This window comes from Saccostrea echinata, unplaced genomic scaffold (genome assembly GCF_033153115.1).
Source record: "Saccostrea echinata isolate AGI-Se365-2 ecotype Australia unplaced genomic scaffold, CSIRO_AGI_Sech_v1 ptg000043l, whole genome shotgun sequence".
In the NCBI taxonomy this organism is placed as follows: Eukaryota; Metazoa; Mollusca; class Bivalvia; order Ostreida; family Ostreidae; genus Saccostrea; species Saccostrea echinata.
The window spans coordinates 4,008,396-4,022,826 of record NW_026889792.1 but is presented as its reverse complement, the minus strand read 5'-3'; the positions used below and the strand labels follow the sequence as shown (position 1 = coordinate 4,022,826).

Here is a 14,431-nt window from a genome sequence, read left to right as displayed (position 1 = left end):
TACGAATCAAAGCTGATTCACAACCATTTTTCTCACCAATATTGAAATATAATTACCATCATGTTTAAAACACGATTGAAATTAAGGATTGGCACAAATATTTCTGTCACACCTACATATAAAATGAATTACATATGAATCATTAAATCGGTAGGTTGGTCCTGCATGGACGATGCCGATTCAATTTTCGGCAAATTTAGGTCAGAACTCCCCTCCATATCCTCTATAACCAGACTGGGGACCACTATTTTACGTCCATTATGGGTTATGGTAGAGCCTACCGAATGTACAGACATTTTCTTAGGTTCGTACGCCCAACAGTCGTCTGCAAACATGTCCGAGTTGAGCTCGAGCTGTTGCATGATGTCCACCTGTTCCATTCTGCTGTCTGTCTGGTTGAGTTTGTAATCAGACGACAACGAGGGTTCGTTTGGGGTGGTTGTGGACAAATGGCGGGTCGTCTGCTTGAATGCAGACGTCACTGTGGAAGAAATTTTCCTGAAGGCAGACCGAATATGAGTGTTCTTGTAGGCATAAAGCCATGGATTCATCACGCTATTGAATGCTGCAAGGTACAGAAGATAATTTAAAACTTCATCACAAACCTGAATATCCGTAAGAGCGATCAGAAGAAGGGTGAACTGAAATGGGAACCAGAAAACGATGAAAACCAGTATTAGAACAGCCAGCGTCTTTGCGTATTTACAGTCTCGGTTCACATATCTCATATGGATTGCGTTTGCTATGGACTGTTCTTGGTCATAAATAGCTCTACTTTGATGTTTAGCAATTGTAAATATTTTATAGTAACAGAAAAATATGAGCACACACGCCGGGAAAAACAACATACTTGCAAAGAGCAAATGACCACGCGGGTGGATATGTCCAAACCCGCAATTCTTTCGCGGGTTTCCAACGGAATGGTCTTTTGTAAATGACATTGGAATAGATACAATCAAAGCTGAATAGATCCAAGCAGACACTATAAGACTATAAGTCTTCCTCTTTGTCATGATCTGAACGTATTCTAGAGAATTCGTCAAAGCAATGTAGCGATCAAACGCCACTGCTGCTAAAGAGAGGATCGACGCACCACAAGACAAGATCAGCAAACGATTTGGGATCGAGCAAACGAGTTCGTGGTATAAATTCGCCGGCAGAAGTAAAGAGGTGGTAAAAATTGGAATCATCAGGGCCACCAAAATGTCTGCAGAAGCCAGCGATGCAATGAAGAAGTTGGTAGGCGTCTGAAGTCGTTTGAATTTCCGTATAACTCCGATAACCAGAGTGCTAAAAGAGAGGACGGAAGGCGTCAGTAGTGCTGTGATAACGATGTATCCGTAATCCGACACACTGAAATTTTGGTCACTATGCTTTGGTAGATTTTCCAGCGAGGAAGAGACGTTCTCCATCATTTCTCATCATACGACAAATAATCTAAAAAGATTAAAATATTATTTATATTTGACCTGTCAATTAGCACCTTCACTTGGTGACGTCTTTGTTTATACGCCATTTATGGAAGCTATCGTTTCTAAGGCTTATATAAAGTTTTGCATGTTATCGACCTAAAATGTTGCAACGGTTTTTTTTTCATGGCGTTCTTCATATACCAAAACATTTATTTAATTCAATGGCACGCCTTCCATTGACTTAATTATTACGTGCTTGCAAATATTCGTTCTCCCTGCGTTTTCTTCAGTTCCCCTACCCTCCATTACTGTGATCCTCAAGTTTTTTACGGGGGGGGGGGGGAATAACTTCAAAAGTAAAAATCAATAATCTTTAATTTTTATAGAGAGGTAAGAAGAAAAATAAAAATAGAGATGTCAATGTTCTTTGTTTCATAGGCCAAAATCAATATTTATTATACTAGCAGTCTATTAATAAACGTTTTATGCTTAATACAGGTAGTGACAATCATTATTTTGTAATATATATATATATATATATATATATATATATATATATATATATATATATATATATATATATATATATATATATATATATATATATAATCATATCTACGTAAAACCAATGAGAACAAGCGTCTTTTTGCCGTTACACAAATTCTAATTCCTCCAAAACGATTGCTTTCATTCAAAGATTTTCCGAAATCTGTACGCTGGTATGTGAATTGTTGTATATTGGACGAAAATATACTAAAATTGTCACAAAAACACAAGTGTATAACATGTTGGATTTTTTCTCACACTAACAATTTTATTTAATCATTGAAAAAATTGTTATGTAAAATTTTGCTTTAGCCTTTAAGGCTAATGAATTTCCAAAAGAAATACTGAATTTAGATAAAATGCAAATAATTTCAGCATGTCTTTCGAGGCAAAATTTGATACAAACGACCTTTAAACTTGACAATTTTATAAAAATTATAATAGTAATTTATTCAAAGGGGAGTTATCTCTCTTATCAGGGGGGACAATGAACCTTAAAAAAGAGATGAAGGCCTCCAATAAAGCCCCCCTCTCCCACATGCACCATTTATGAGAAGTCTTTCGTCCTAATTTTTAGTCCCCCTCCTTTCCCCTTTGAACGATGATTTTATGTGCCTGGTGGTCATTGAATTTTTTCTTAATTTTTCTTATAAGAGAGTAGTTGAATAATATATATACGTCTGCTATTCTTAAAACTCCTGTATGAAATTTTAGCTCAACTGATATGTACTGAGAAGATTCTTAAAGAATGAATGTGTTTTCAGTTTTCAGTAATCACTACATTCGCATGCAATTTCTTTTTATGATAAAATTTTCTCAGAGCCCCCCTTTTTTTTCATTGGTGTATAGAGTGTCCTTAAATAATAATTTAAGAGATAACATGTCTAGCTGAGGAGCAGATATCCTTAAGCATTTTCAGTTTTTGCAAAATACATTGTACACAGAAAAATATAATTTATCAATAAAATATTCACAGACAGTATAATTAATATAATAGCAGACACATTATAGGAAAACATTAATTTAGCAGGATAATTCAGAGGACAAAATCTTATAGGTAACACAAAAATGAAACTAAATCAACAACTTGTCAAGAATATTGCCTGCTTAACATATGGGTAGAATGGCCTTCCCCGAAGCCATTTAGAAATGCGTTCTATTCCTTCCATTTTATTTCTTTATAAAGAACAGGAAAACTTGAAACTCTCCTTGTTCATTCTAAAATACACCTGTCCAGTAGTAAGGAGAGGAGGAAGAGTTTGCCAAATTATAATGTGGACATGTGCCAGAAAATTTCGCAAACAAGCAAAATTAAAGCTTCAGGGTTTATGGGCAAAATGATTGTGGGCACACAATTTTGATCATTTTATTTCGACTGGTCCAGTTGAATGACTGATGTTGCTTTTGGGGACATTTTCAAAGATTTTTTTTTCTTTCATTTTTTTTTTGAATTGTCCTCTAATTGTTTAAATAAAGAATACCAATGACATCAGAAAATGACTTCAGTCAATTTAGTTAGGACTGATCTCAGTAGCCTAGGGGTAGAGCGTTCACTTCGTGTTCAGGGGGCCCGGGTCCGATTCTGATTCGTTTGGCAAGTGTCTAACACTAGAAGTGAAGGTTATGGGTCTTTTGGATGAGACCTTAAAACTGAGGTCATTGTAGGCGTTGGCACTATGAAGAGGCCTCGCTGCTCAATCGCTCTGAGTGCCCAGTATAATTCTCAAGCCCTTCACTGGTATATGGTGACATCTCTATGTGAGTGATAAATTCTCGAATCGGACGTAAAACAACATACAATCAATCAATTCAGTTAGGCCGTGGTAAATTACATATTTGTTTCACGTACATCCCATATATCTTTGAAAAAGCCTCTAGTAAAAAATATAATAAAAAATGATAATTTTTTTTAACCCTCCCCCCATATTTAATAGTTAGCAAAATACTGACATAGTCTTATAAATGAAAAAGAAAGATGTTACAAGTTGTATTATTTATTTTAAAAGTGTATTTTAATCATTTCAAAAACTGCAATTTCACAAAATAACCATGACAACACAAGTATGATAAAATGTGCTTGAATTTAAAGTTTTGCTTTCTAACTTGAGAACCGTTCACGGTATTTCAGTCGGTATAGAGCGTTCGCTCCGTGTTCGGGAGGTTGTGAGTTCGAATCTCGGCCGCGACTGACCTAAGTTGATAAAAATGGGTAGCAACTGTTCCTTCGCCATGCGCTCATTACTTTGAAGTGAAAGTTGCGGGTCCTTCGGATGAGACCTTAAAAACCGAGGCCCCGTGTCACGGCAGACGTTGGCACAATAAAGATCCCTCACTGCTCAATGGCCCTGAGTGCCGGGTAAAGGTCATAATATGAAGCCCTTCACCTGTATAAGGTGACGTCTCTATATGAGTGAAAAAATTCTCGAATGGGACGTAAAACAACATACAATCAATCAATCAATCTAATTTGAGAATTTTTTATTTGTTTCTTTTTCTTTCAGATTAAGAAAGAAAAGGACCTTAATATTGAATGGCTTCCAACATTTCTGAAAAACAGATTTTTTTTTTAATTTGATGAATTTGTGGTTGTTTTTCTTTTCCTTGATTTCCTGCAAACTCAACAGCATGGGGATGTATAAAAAAGAATTAATTTACTGGCATTTGGCCACATATAAATTTTATGAAGTCTTGACTTTAAAAAAATATATATATGATCATTTACATCATCCAAAAACTTTATTCCCCTTTTTTTAAATTATGGACATTTTATCATTTGGCCACATGTAAATTTTATTAAGTCTTGACTTGTTTTTCACAAAAAAAATATGATCATTTAAATCACCCAAAAACTTTGAACATTTTTTCTTAATTATTAACATTTTATCTTGGGCCTTGCACTGCACTGCTACATGTACCATTTAAAATGCAGATTTTCATATTAAATATTAGTTCAACCAACCAAATCCAATCCAAACTATTCTGACTTTGATTTTTATATTTTTGTATACAACATAATCTAAAGACCATTATATATGTGTGTGTGTGTTTTTTAATACAGGCAAAAGAACTAGACTGGACTCAGAAAAAAAAACCTTTGAGATATCTGAGGATAAGAGATATCAAGGGTAAAAAAAATTAGTATGGTACATGATTAGTTGTTAGGATATTCAAATTACTTAGACATATCCATGGTTTTCCAGATATCAATGTCCAAGATACCAAACTTCAACTGTATTTGAAAAGCAAAAAATTGTTAGAATATTTCATATAAAAGTACCATACCCTCACCTTAGCTTTTCATGGATGCAAGTGTACCATTGAGTGCTATTAAAGTGTCCTTGATCTTTGGTATAAACTCGCAGTACAAGTTTATGCTCTCGGTCCATTTGTTTTTCTCGGGTCTGGTGAATGTTCTCAGATTTTCAACAAACTGTAACAAAAGCTTTAAAAACCTGAAAGCAGAACATGATGCAAAATTATTTAAATACCCAAACAAAATAGGAATGTCCTAATGGGAGTAATGCCCCCTGCATTTCATCTTTAAATTTATATTTGCAATAAGAAAAATATTAAATAAGCATTGAAACTGACTGGTATTCAACTGATTTAAACTCCTCTATATTTGACTTCAAGATCCTTATGTGAATTTTGAACATACAGTGTGAAATAGAGTAAAGAAAAAGACACATTTTGATGTGTCGACTTGAAATACTCTGAAATTTTGAGATGTAGTTTTAAAAAACTTGTAATCTTAAGTGGCTTAGAAAAATGGGCTAAAAAAAGATATTCATGGATTTGAGATATTGAGAATAAAATACATAAAGAATAAGTGGTTGGAACTTCCAACTCACTTTAACATAACATTGATATTTGAGATTTTTAGGGTTCAAAGTAATAGAGCTTGTGTGAAGTTGATTTACCTGATGACCTTTGATCCTGGATGAGTGCTAAGAGAATACAGCTTCCAAGTACAGATCAGTACGACCATGTGGGCACAGTGGTGAAAAAATGGGCAGCTGTAACATCAAAATATTGTAAAAGTAGAGCATTGTGGGCACAGAGGCACACTAGTGTTTAAATGGGTGGTTGTAGCATCATTAAAACACATAAGTACAACAGTGTAGGCACAGAGGCACACTAGTGAAAAAATGGGTGGTTGTAACATCAAAATAACATATAAATACAACAGTATGGGCACAGAGGCCAGCTGGTGAATAAATGGGTGGCTGTAGCATCATTAAAACACATAAGTACAACAGTGTAGGCACAGAGGCACACTAGTGAAAAAATGGGCAGCTAGAACATCAAAATAACATATAAATACAACAGTGTAGGCACAGAGGCACACTAGTGAAACAAGAGGCCCAAGGGCCTTAACGGTCACCTGAGTATAATACAACAATTCAGAGGATCCACAGAGTATAAAATGAACTGAAAGGTGAAGCTTTGTTGCCCAAAAGCAAGAAAAATAGGGTGATCAGGATCAACAAAATAATTAATCTAGTATTCATTGACAGTTTATAAATAAGGTTCTAATCTGTTCCCTATTTATCACTATCATCATACAGTATATTAAAAAACTATCAGTGCTTCTGTGCTATTTTAATTCCTTGTTGAAATCTCTTACATTGGCCTCTCTTGGTCTTTGATGAACATTTAATAAGACAAGTTATTTTTGTTCCATTTTTATTTATCTATTACTTACAAGTCTACCTGATCATTAAAACTACGAAAATACTTTTTGTATTATACAAAAAAAATTCTTGCATAATTCTCTTATTCTATTAACCTTTCAAGTACATTGTTTACAGTGATTAATTATCAAAAGTAAATGGCAAAGGGGAATAACTCCTCTCAGTAGAATACAAATTAATAGAGCCCTGGCTAGGACCTGAACACTTGACCAAATGGTCCAGATGTTCAAAAATCTGGTAAAAATACCATTCCTTATTAAAATTTTTAATCTTTTTGCCTCTGATATGCCCAGGTGCAGGGAAGATTTTTAAAGAAATAATGCATTTTTACTACAGATTCACTATCAATAGAGCCCCCCCCCCCCCTCCCAACCGAGAAACACTAGAGTCTCTCACCCTGGGACCAGAAGTTTGTTCATCATAAGTAATCACTTTGTTTATCTGCTCAACACTAAGGAGCAGACAGAATTATTTAATAGAATTAATGCATTTTCAATATATTATCAAGAGCCCCACCCTTACACCAGCACAACTGACCCGGGTTCATGCAATTCACTACTCTGGAAGAGCACTCTTGCTCATCATAACTATATACTTAGCTTCTTTGCTTTTTAAGCAGAAGCAGAAAAGAATATTTTCAACAAAATTTTGCTTTTTCACTATATAATCAATAGAGCCCCCCCCCCCCCCACCTTTTAACATTAACCCTTGACCCTGGGGCCATGAAATTCAGAATTTTGGAAGAGGCATCCTTGCATATCATAACAATGTACTTAGTTTGTTTAATTAGTACCCTGGGGCAGAGAAGAAGATTTTCAAAGAAAAAATTCACCTTCACTATAGGATCTATACAGCCTCACCCTAGAACCAGAACCCCTGACCCTGAGGCCATGAATTTCACAATTTTGGAACGGCATCATGTCTTATCATAACATGTACTTACTTGTTTGTTTCAAAAATACACAGGAGCAGAGAAGAAGATTTTTAAAGCATTAATGCATTTTCACTATATAATAAATAGAGTCTGGCCCTAACATCAGAACCCCTGATCCAGGGGTCATGAAATTCACTACCCTTGCTTATCATAACTATGTATTTAATTTGTTTAAATAATACCCAGGAGTAGAGAAGATTTTCAAAGAAATAATGCACTTTCACTATATGATCTATAAAGCCCCCTAGCAACAGAACCCCTGACCCTGGGGCCATGAATTTCACAATTTTGGTAGAGTCACTCTTGCTTATCATAACTATATGTATTTAATTTGTTTCAATAATACCCAGGAGTAGAGAAGAAGATATTCAAAGAAATAATGCACTTTCACTATATGATCCGTATAGTCCCGCCCTAGCACCAGAACCCCTGACCCTGGGGCCATGAATTTCACAATTTTGGTAGAGTCACCCCTGCTTATCATAACCATGTATTCAATTTGTTTCAATAATACCCAGGAGTAGAGAAGAAGATTTTCAAAGAAATAATGCACTTTCACTATATGATCTATAGAGCCCCCCCCCCCCCCCAGGCAACAGAACCCCTGACCCTGGGGCTATGAATTTCACAATTTTGGTAGAGTCACTCTTGCTTATCATAACTATGTATTTAATTTGTTTCAATAATACCCAGGAGTAGGGATGAAGATTTTCAAAGAAATAATGCACTTTCACTATATGATCTATAGAGACCCCCCCCCCCCCCCCCAGCAACAGAACCCCTGACCCTGGGGCTATGAATTTCACAATTTTGGTAGAGTCACTCTTGCTTATCATAACTATGTATTTAATTTGTTTCAATAATACCCTGGAGTAGAGATGAAGATTTTCAAAGAAATAATGCACTTTCACTATATGATCTATATAGCCCTGCCCTAGCACTAGAACCCCTGACCCTGGGGCCATGAATTTCACAATTTTGGTAGAGGGCTCAATGCTTATTACAATCATGCCAACAGTTTGACTGCTTGATGTCCAGGAGTAAAGAAGAAGATTTTTAAAGATTTCATTCATTTTGGTGGTCTTAGCCCCACCCCTCAGGCCCCAGGGGGGCAGGGACCATGATATTCACAAATTTTGTTCCCCTTCACACATAGATGCCATATGCTAAAATGGCTGAAATTGGTTCAGCGGTTTCAGAGAAGAAGCTGAAAATGTTCAAATGTTAACACACGACGGATGACGCACGATGACGGACGAAAACAAATAGCAATAGGTCACCTGAGTGACAAGGTTCTGTCTAACTGGATCTAAGTTCCTTATTAGACAATCATATAATTTTCTGACTCTGCCTGGATCTGAGTTCCTTATCAGACATACAAGGTTCTGACTCTGTCTAGATCTGAGTTCTTACCTCCTTATCAATAATACAAGGTTCCGTCTTTGTCTGGATCTGAGTTTTTTTCTCTCTAGTTGTTCCTGTTTGGTGCTGAGGGTACCAACCACCTGTTGTTGGACTGTGTGTAACTCCATCAGAATTCGATACAGCAGACCCACAATTTCAGCCTCCCCACAACCCCCTCCATCTCCATCAGTTTTCTTTTGATTGGCCTGAAACCTGTAGAGTGTAGAGAGTTTCTCCTTCATCAGGGCCTGGACCAGGGATCTTCCATCACTAAACACCTGAAAGAGACTATTCGTCAAATGTCGAGTTAATTTATAGAGAGCAATTATAATTTTAATTGAAGCATAATTTTGTATAGGCCTAACTAAAAATCAACATTAAAGTGAACATTAGTTAACCTGAATGATCGAGTCACAAATTTTTGTTCTGAACAAAGTAATTACATAAAGAAACCTTTTGTTCTGGTTCAAACAGAGTCAATAGTATAATAAAATTAGCTTCTTGTTGCTGGTGAACATTTTTGGAAATGTAAAATGTTTATAGATGATAACAGTCAATATTTGTCAGTAAAACTGAACAGAGCCTCTGGTTCAGGTGAACCAAATATGTTTCTACACTAAAGGATGAATTAATATAATCATCCTTTTCTTGCAGAAAACATGCAAATTTAAAAGTAGGAACAGAAAAAATGGCCCAGATGTGAATACAATTCGCAGAATAAAAATTATACTGTTTTCAGAGGTCTGTGTTGCCTCTGCTCACAACTTATGTTGTTTAAATGAACTTTTGTGCAATGTTCATTACCTTTGAATTTCATACTAGTGCTTTTATTAGACATTCTGTAATATGTTCCTTAATGTTGCATTTATTTTAGCAATGAATTCTTATTTTTGGATGTCATTGGTCCTATAACAGCACCATGCTGACAAACTGAATATTGCATGTTAGAGCGGTATGATAATTTGTTAGCACAGACAGGTGCTCTTATAGGACCGACGACATCCAAAAAAATGATTTCAATGCTTATATTTACATTCTCTAATTTTCTCTCTTATTAATTGTTAATTTTGTATATCTTTATCTTAAATAAATGTCCGCGGCAATTAATATTCGTGAGTTTAAGTAGGCTGTGAAACTCGCGAATATTTCTCATACTGGAATAAAATTTGGTTTACAGTATTGTGAGGGAAAAAATGACATATTAATTTTAAAAGTACAATTGTTAAATTTTTACAATAAATTAATAGGATAATTTTTTAAAATTAAATTGAGCCAAAACAGTTTACATTTTGGTGTTCCTAGAGTATTGAAAATGCATATGGCTGTGAATAACCTACCGCACAGTGACAAAGATTCATGTGTATTATAGGGTATTAAATGTTCTAGATTTCCAATGGATTTCATGAAGAAAATTACACCTGAAAGTAATTAATAAAAACCTTTTATTTATTTCCTCCACCGTGTGATGACAACACCAGTCCTGGCATACCAACAAAACAATGAATTTTGTGACACCCTGTACTTCAGCGTATGCTCCACTATCCTCTCTATACACCTCTAATGGCTGACGACGGTCTCTGTGAAAGATTAATTTCTCTCTCACTTTTTTTTTTCATATGGATTAATAATCAGTCTCTCTAACTCTTCCAATTTTTTCTTTGAATTAAATCACAAAGAAAAAAATATTTTCAGAGAAACTGTCTTGCCTTAGAGTCATCTCTTCATCATACTTCATGACAGCAGGAAAGGTAGCAGCAATATTCACCACTTGTTCAATCTATAATTGTACAGAAACAAAAAGAAAACTGTATTCATATATTCTACATGGCCGTAGGAAATGGGGGGGGGGGCAAGAATTTTGCCAATAAATACAATACTTTAGAAAACATATCTACTATATGCTTGTGCCCCCTCAATAATAATAATGTCTGATGACCTTTTTTTTTGCTTGTCAAGGAATTTTGGTAGTTAAAAGTTGCCCCCCCCCCAACTGAAAATGCATGGTTGTGCCCCCTCAAAGTGAAATTGCTTCCTACAGGCCTGTTCTGTATCTATATTTAATAAACCATCTGAAAGTATATTGAAAAAAGTAGGTTCATCAAAAACAGAGGTTTAAAGATATTTTTCTTTAATTATTTTCATATACCTTTTGTTTGATGATTGATAATGGGTGGTAAACAGAGTGATATTGTAACTCAAAATCGGCCAACTCTTGTAGAAACCCATTCTGTAAAAAAAATAAAATTTCAAAGCACTAAAAATATAGCACTAGTATTACAAATCTATCAATACCTTAGACTTTCAATAGGCGGTGACTTGTTTATATTTACTGGGTACATCACACTGAGCAGTCAAACAGTGACAAAGTCTGTATATTTCACACCAGAACAAGCATTATCAAGGGGAAATTGAGGGTTAATTTCACCGAGTTGGTGCAAACATTGTTTACTAAACTCAAAGCTTATGTAATCTTGTTTGTCAGCAACGCCTGAAAATCCAAGCAATTCATTGGTAGAAATTTTCTGATTATAATAATAAGGATGGTAATGATAATGTTAGCCTTCATTGCACTAGAGCTGTCCTAATAGACCTAAATGCTTTGACCTGTGTCTACATACATATATTAGATACATACAGATGGATGGAAAGACTGACAAATGGACACAATGATTCTAGTATAGACTACAACTTCACTGTGTGGAGTAAAACATGACACATGGCTAGTTTAGATTATGGTCCTTATAAATTAAAAATTTATAAATATTAGACATTAGTTAATAAACAACTTAAGATTGATGAAAACAATAAAAGTAATAACTCATCCAATATAAATCAATAGACCAAATAAATTTTGCATTGTTTCTAGAAGTTCAAGATTTAAGGCATCTCCAATATATTTATTTACTTATCCTTCACCAAAACCTTAACACTGCTACCAGAAATCATGATTTTAAAAATTTTGGTAAGTTGCTCACTGCTCATTATAATCATATAGACACAGTCTGCTTCCTAAACGTCTGGGAGTAAAGCAGAAGGTTTTCAAAAATACTGACACTTTTTGCCCAAACCTTCATAAGGACAAAAAAAATATTCTCAATTTTTTATCTCCCTTTACCCAAATATGCTATTAACCAAATTTTTAAAGTTCTGATTGATCTTTCAGAGAAGAAGATAAAAATTGTTCAGAAATTCAATAAGAGATGATGCACATATGATATGGCAACAGATGAAATTGGATTAGAATAGGTCACCTTTTTATTAAATTAATACATGAAATAATTGCAACACATAGTCACATACCATAAACAATCAAACCTAGTTATTGACAACTCAACAAGAGACCGAGACTAAACTTTGAGATATCCCAGGATTCAAGACTAAACAATATGATAATTCAATACATGTATCAGAAAAAGTGATTGGGACTGTCAAATCACTTCAGCATATCCCTGGTATTCATATGGGTGTTCAAGATAATGAAGTTCAACTGTATCAAGTCTGAAGGAAGACAAAAAGAATTCTGTTTCTTGTTTAATTTTGATACTTATGTGTGTAGCATTTTGAATTATTCCAACAGATTATTACTATATATTCCTAAATATATGTGAGAAATTAATTATCGCATAATTTCATGATAAACACCACTCCCTAAATAAAACTACTTGCTTTTATTTCTATGGTGCTAAAATCCATGTAAAATATCTTGAACAACCATCCACTCATGAATTATTGTTCTTGTGGTTTGATGTAGAGTCATATCGTGACAATAAGTACTTGCAAAAAATATGGAATCTACAGTTTTCTCTTTTACAACTGCAAAATATACTGCAAAACATTTATGAAAATATAGAATTCTTAAAAACCATGCCAAAGATTTAAAGTATAAACCAACACAGTTGATAATTTTATTTATACCAAAAAATCTTGCTACAATTTAATTGAATGTCAACAAACGCCCTATCCATTCAAATTAAAATAAATGAAGTCCATCTATGGTACAGAATATCTTATAAAGTAGGTTTAATTAAAGGTCAATGTGGAATCAGGGTGTACTGAGGATGTACTGAAACTCTGGTATTTTTATTAAGGAGAAATCAACAGTAATTAACACACTAAAATATCATATTCAGAATCCTCAAGTGTGGTTTGTACATGCTAATTTAACCTCCATGCAAATTCAAAGACATTTGGGAGACTTTCATATCTGAAGTGCACAGTGACAAATGACGCATGTACTTTTTTAAGATGCTGAATTGTTCAGGTCTAAAAAATGTTGTTGCACTGTTATAGGTAATATTAAATGCTTCAACAATAGGCCCAAGGGCCTTAACGGTCACCTGAGTACAACAATTTAGAGGATCCATAGAGTATAAAATAAACTGAAAGGTGAAGCTTTGTTGCCCAAAAGCAAGAAAAATAGGATGATCTGAGGATCAACAAAATAATTAGTCAAGTATTCATTAACAGTTCATAAATTCTAACCTGTTCCCCATTTATCACTAATCAACATACAACAAAAATGCCCTTCCTTATTAAAACTTTTAGTCTGTTTGCCTCTGATATGCCCAGGTGCAGAGAAGATATTTAAAGAAATAATGCATTTTTACCACAGATTCAACACAGCCCTCAATTACCCTAATACCAGAACCCATGACCCACGGTCATGAAATTTACAGATTTGGAAAAGATACCCTCATCATCATAACTATGCACTTAGTTAAGATTTTCAAAGAAATAACACACTTTCACTATAATATCAATAGAGCCATCCCCTCCCTACCGAGACCAATATAGCCTCCCCCTCCCCCCCACCCCACTTTCACCAGAATCCCTGACCCTGGGGCCATGAATTTTACAATTTTGGAAGAGCCATACTTGCGTATCATAACAATGTACTTTGTTTGTTTAAATAATACCCAAGGGCAGAGAAGATTTTCAAAGAAATAATTCACCTTCTCTATACGATCTATATAGCCCTGCCCTAGCACCAGAACCCCTCACCTTGGGGCATGAATTTCACAATTTTGGAGGGGGCATCCTTACTTATCATAACAATGTACTTAGTTTGTTTTGATAATAACCAGGAGCAAAGAAGATTTTTAAAGACTTAATGCATTTTCACTATACAATCAATAGAGCCCCATCCTAACACTAGAACCCCTAATCCAGGGGCAATGAAATTCACAATTTTGGAAGAGGTTCCTATCAAGTATGAGATTTGAATGATTCTCTATTACCAAGTTATACCCCAGATAAGAATGCACAGAGAGACAGACAAGGTCATTTGCAGGGGTATAATAAAACTGAAAGATGACAGTACGTTGCCCAAAACAAACAGAAATAGGATGATCAGGGTTCAACAAAATAACTAGTCTAGTACTAATTAACAAATCATAAAGTAGTTCTATTTACTTGCCTGTACATGTACATGCCCCAATTTG

The 14,431-nt window shown here is 34.8% G+C and overlaps 3 protein-coding genes across 3 annotated transcripts in view; 1 reads left to right on the top strand and 2 right to left on the bottom strand.

Moving 5' to 3' along the window:
- The window catches only part of LOC133201383 (CB1 cannabinoid receptor-interacting protein 1-like), a 195,580-nt gene that overhangs the window by 46,799 nt on the left and 134,350 nt on the right, over window positions 1–14,431 (top strand). The gene's annotated exons all lie outside the window — the stretch shown is intronic.
- On the bottom strand, window positions 129–1,412 carry LOC133201233 (alpha-2A adrenergic receptor-like). Its single transcript, XM_061337025.1, has one exon. It carries the CDS (start codon window positions 1,410–1,412, stop codon window positions 129–131), a length of 1,284 nt encoding a protein of 427 aa, XP_061193009.1.
- The window catches only part of LOC133201379 (endoplasmic reticulum membrane-associated RNA degradation protein-like), a 42,840-nt gene continuing 29,773 nt past the window's right edge, over window positions 1,365–14,431 (bottom strand). Inside the window, exons 11-17 of the mRNA XM_061337197.1 lie at window positions 11,137–11,217; window positions 10,697–10,767; window positions 10,430–10,567; window positions 9,000–9,278; window positions 5,879–5,974; window positions 5,247–5,410; window positions 1,365–1,437 (exon numbers count right to left, since the gene is read on the bottom strand). Coding sequence (XP_061193181.1) covers window positions 5,248–5,410; window positions 5,879–5,974; window positions 9,000–9,278; window positions 10,430–10,567; window positions 10,697–10,767; window positions 11,137–11,217 — 828 coding nt within the window. The 3' untranslated portion in view covers window positions 1,365–1,437; window position 5,247. The remainder of the gene's footprint in view (window positions 1,438–5,246; window positions 5,411–5,878; window positions 5,975–8,999; window positions 9,279–10,429; window positions 10,568–10,696; window positions 10,768–11,136; window positions 11,218–14,431) is intronic.

Excerpts from the sequence above, each read along its gene's own strand:
- LOC133201233 (XM_061337025.1), bottom strand. The coding sequence starts at position 1,412 with ATGGAGAACGTCTCTTCCTCGCTGGAAAATCTACCAAAGCATAGTGAC.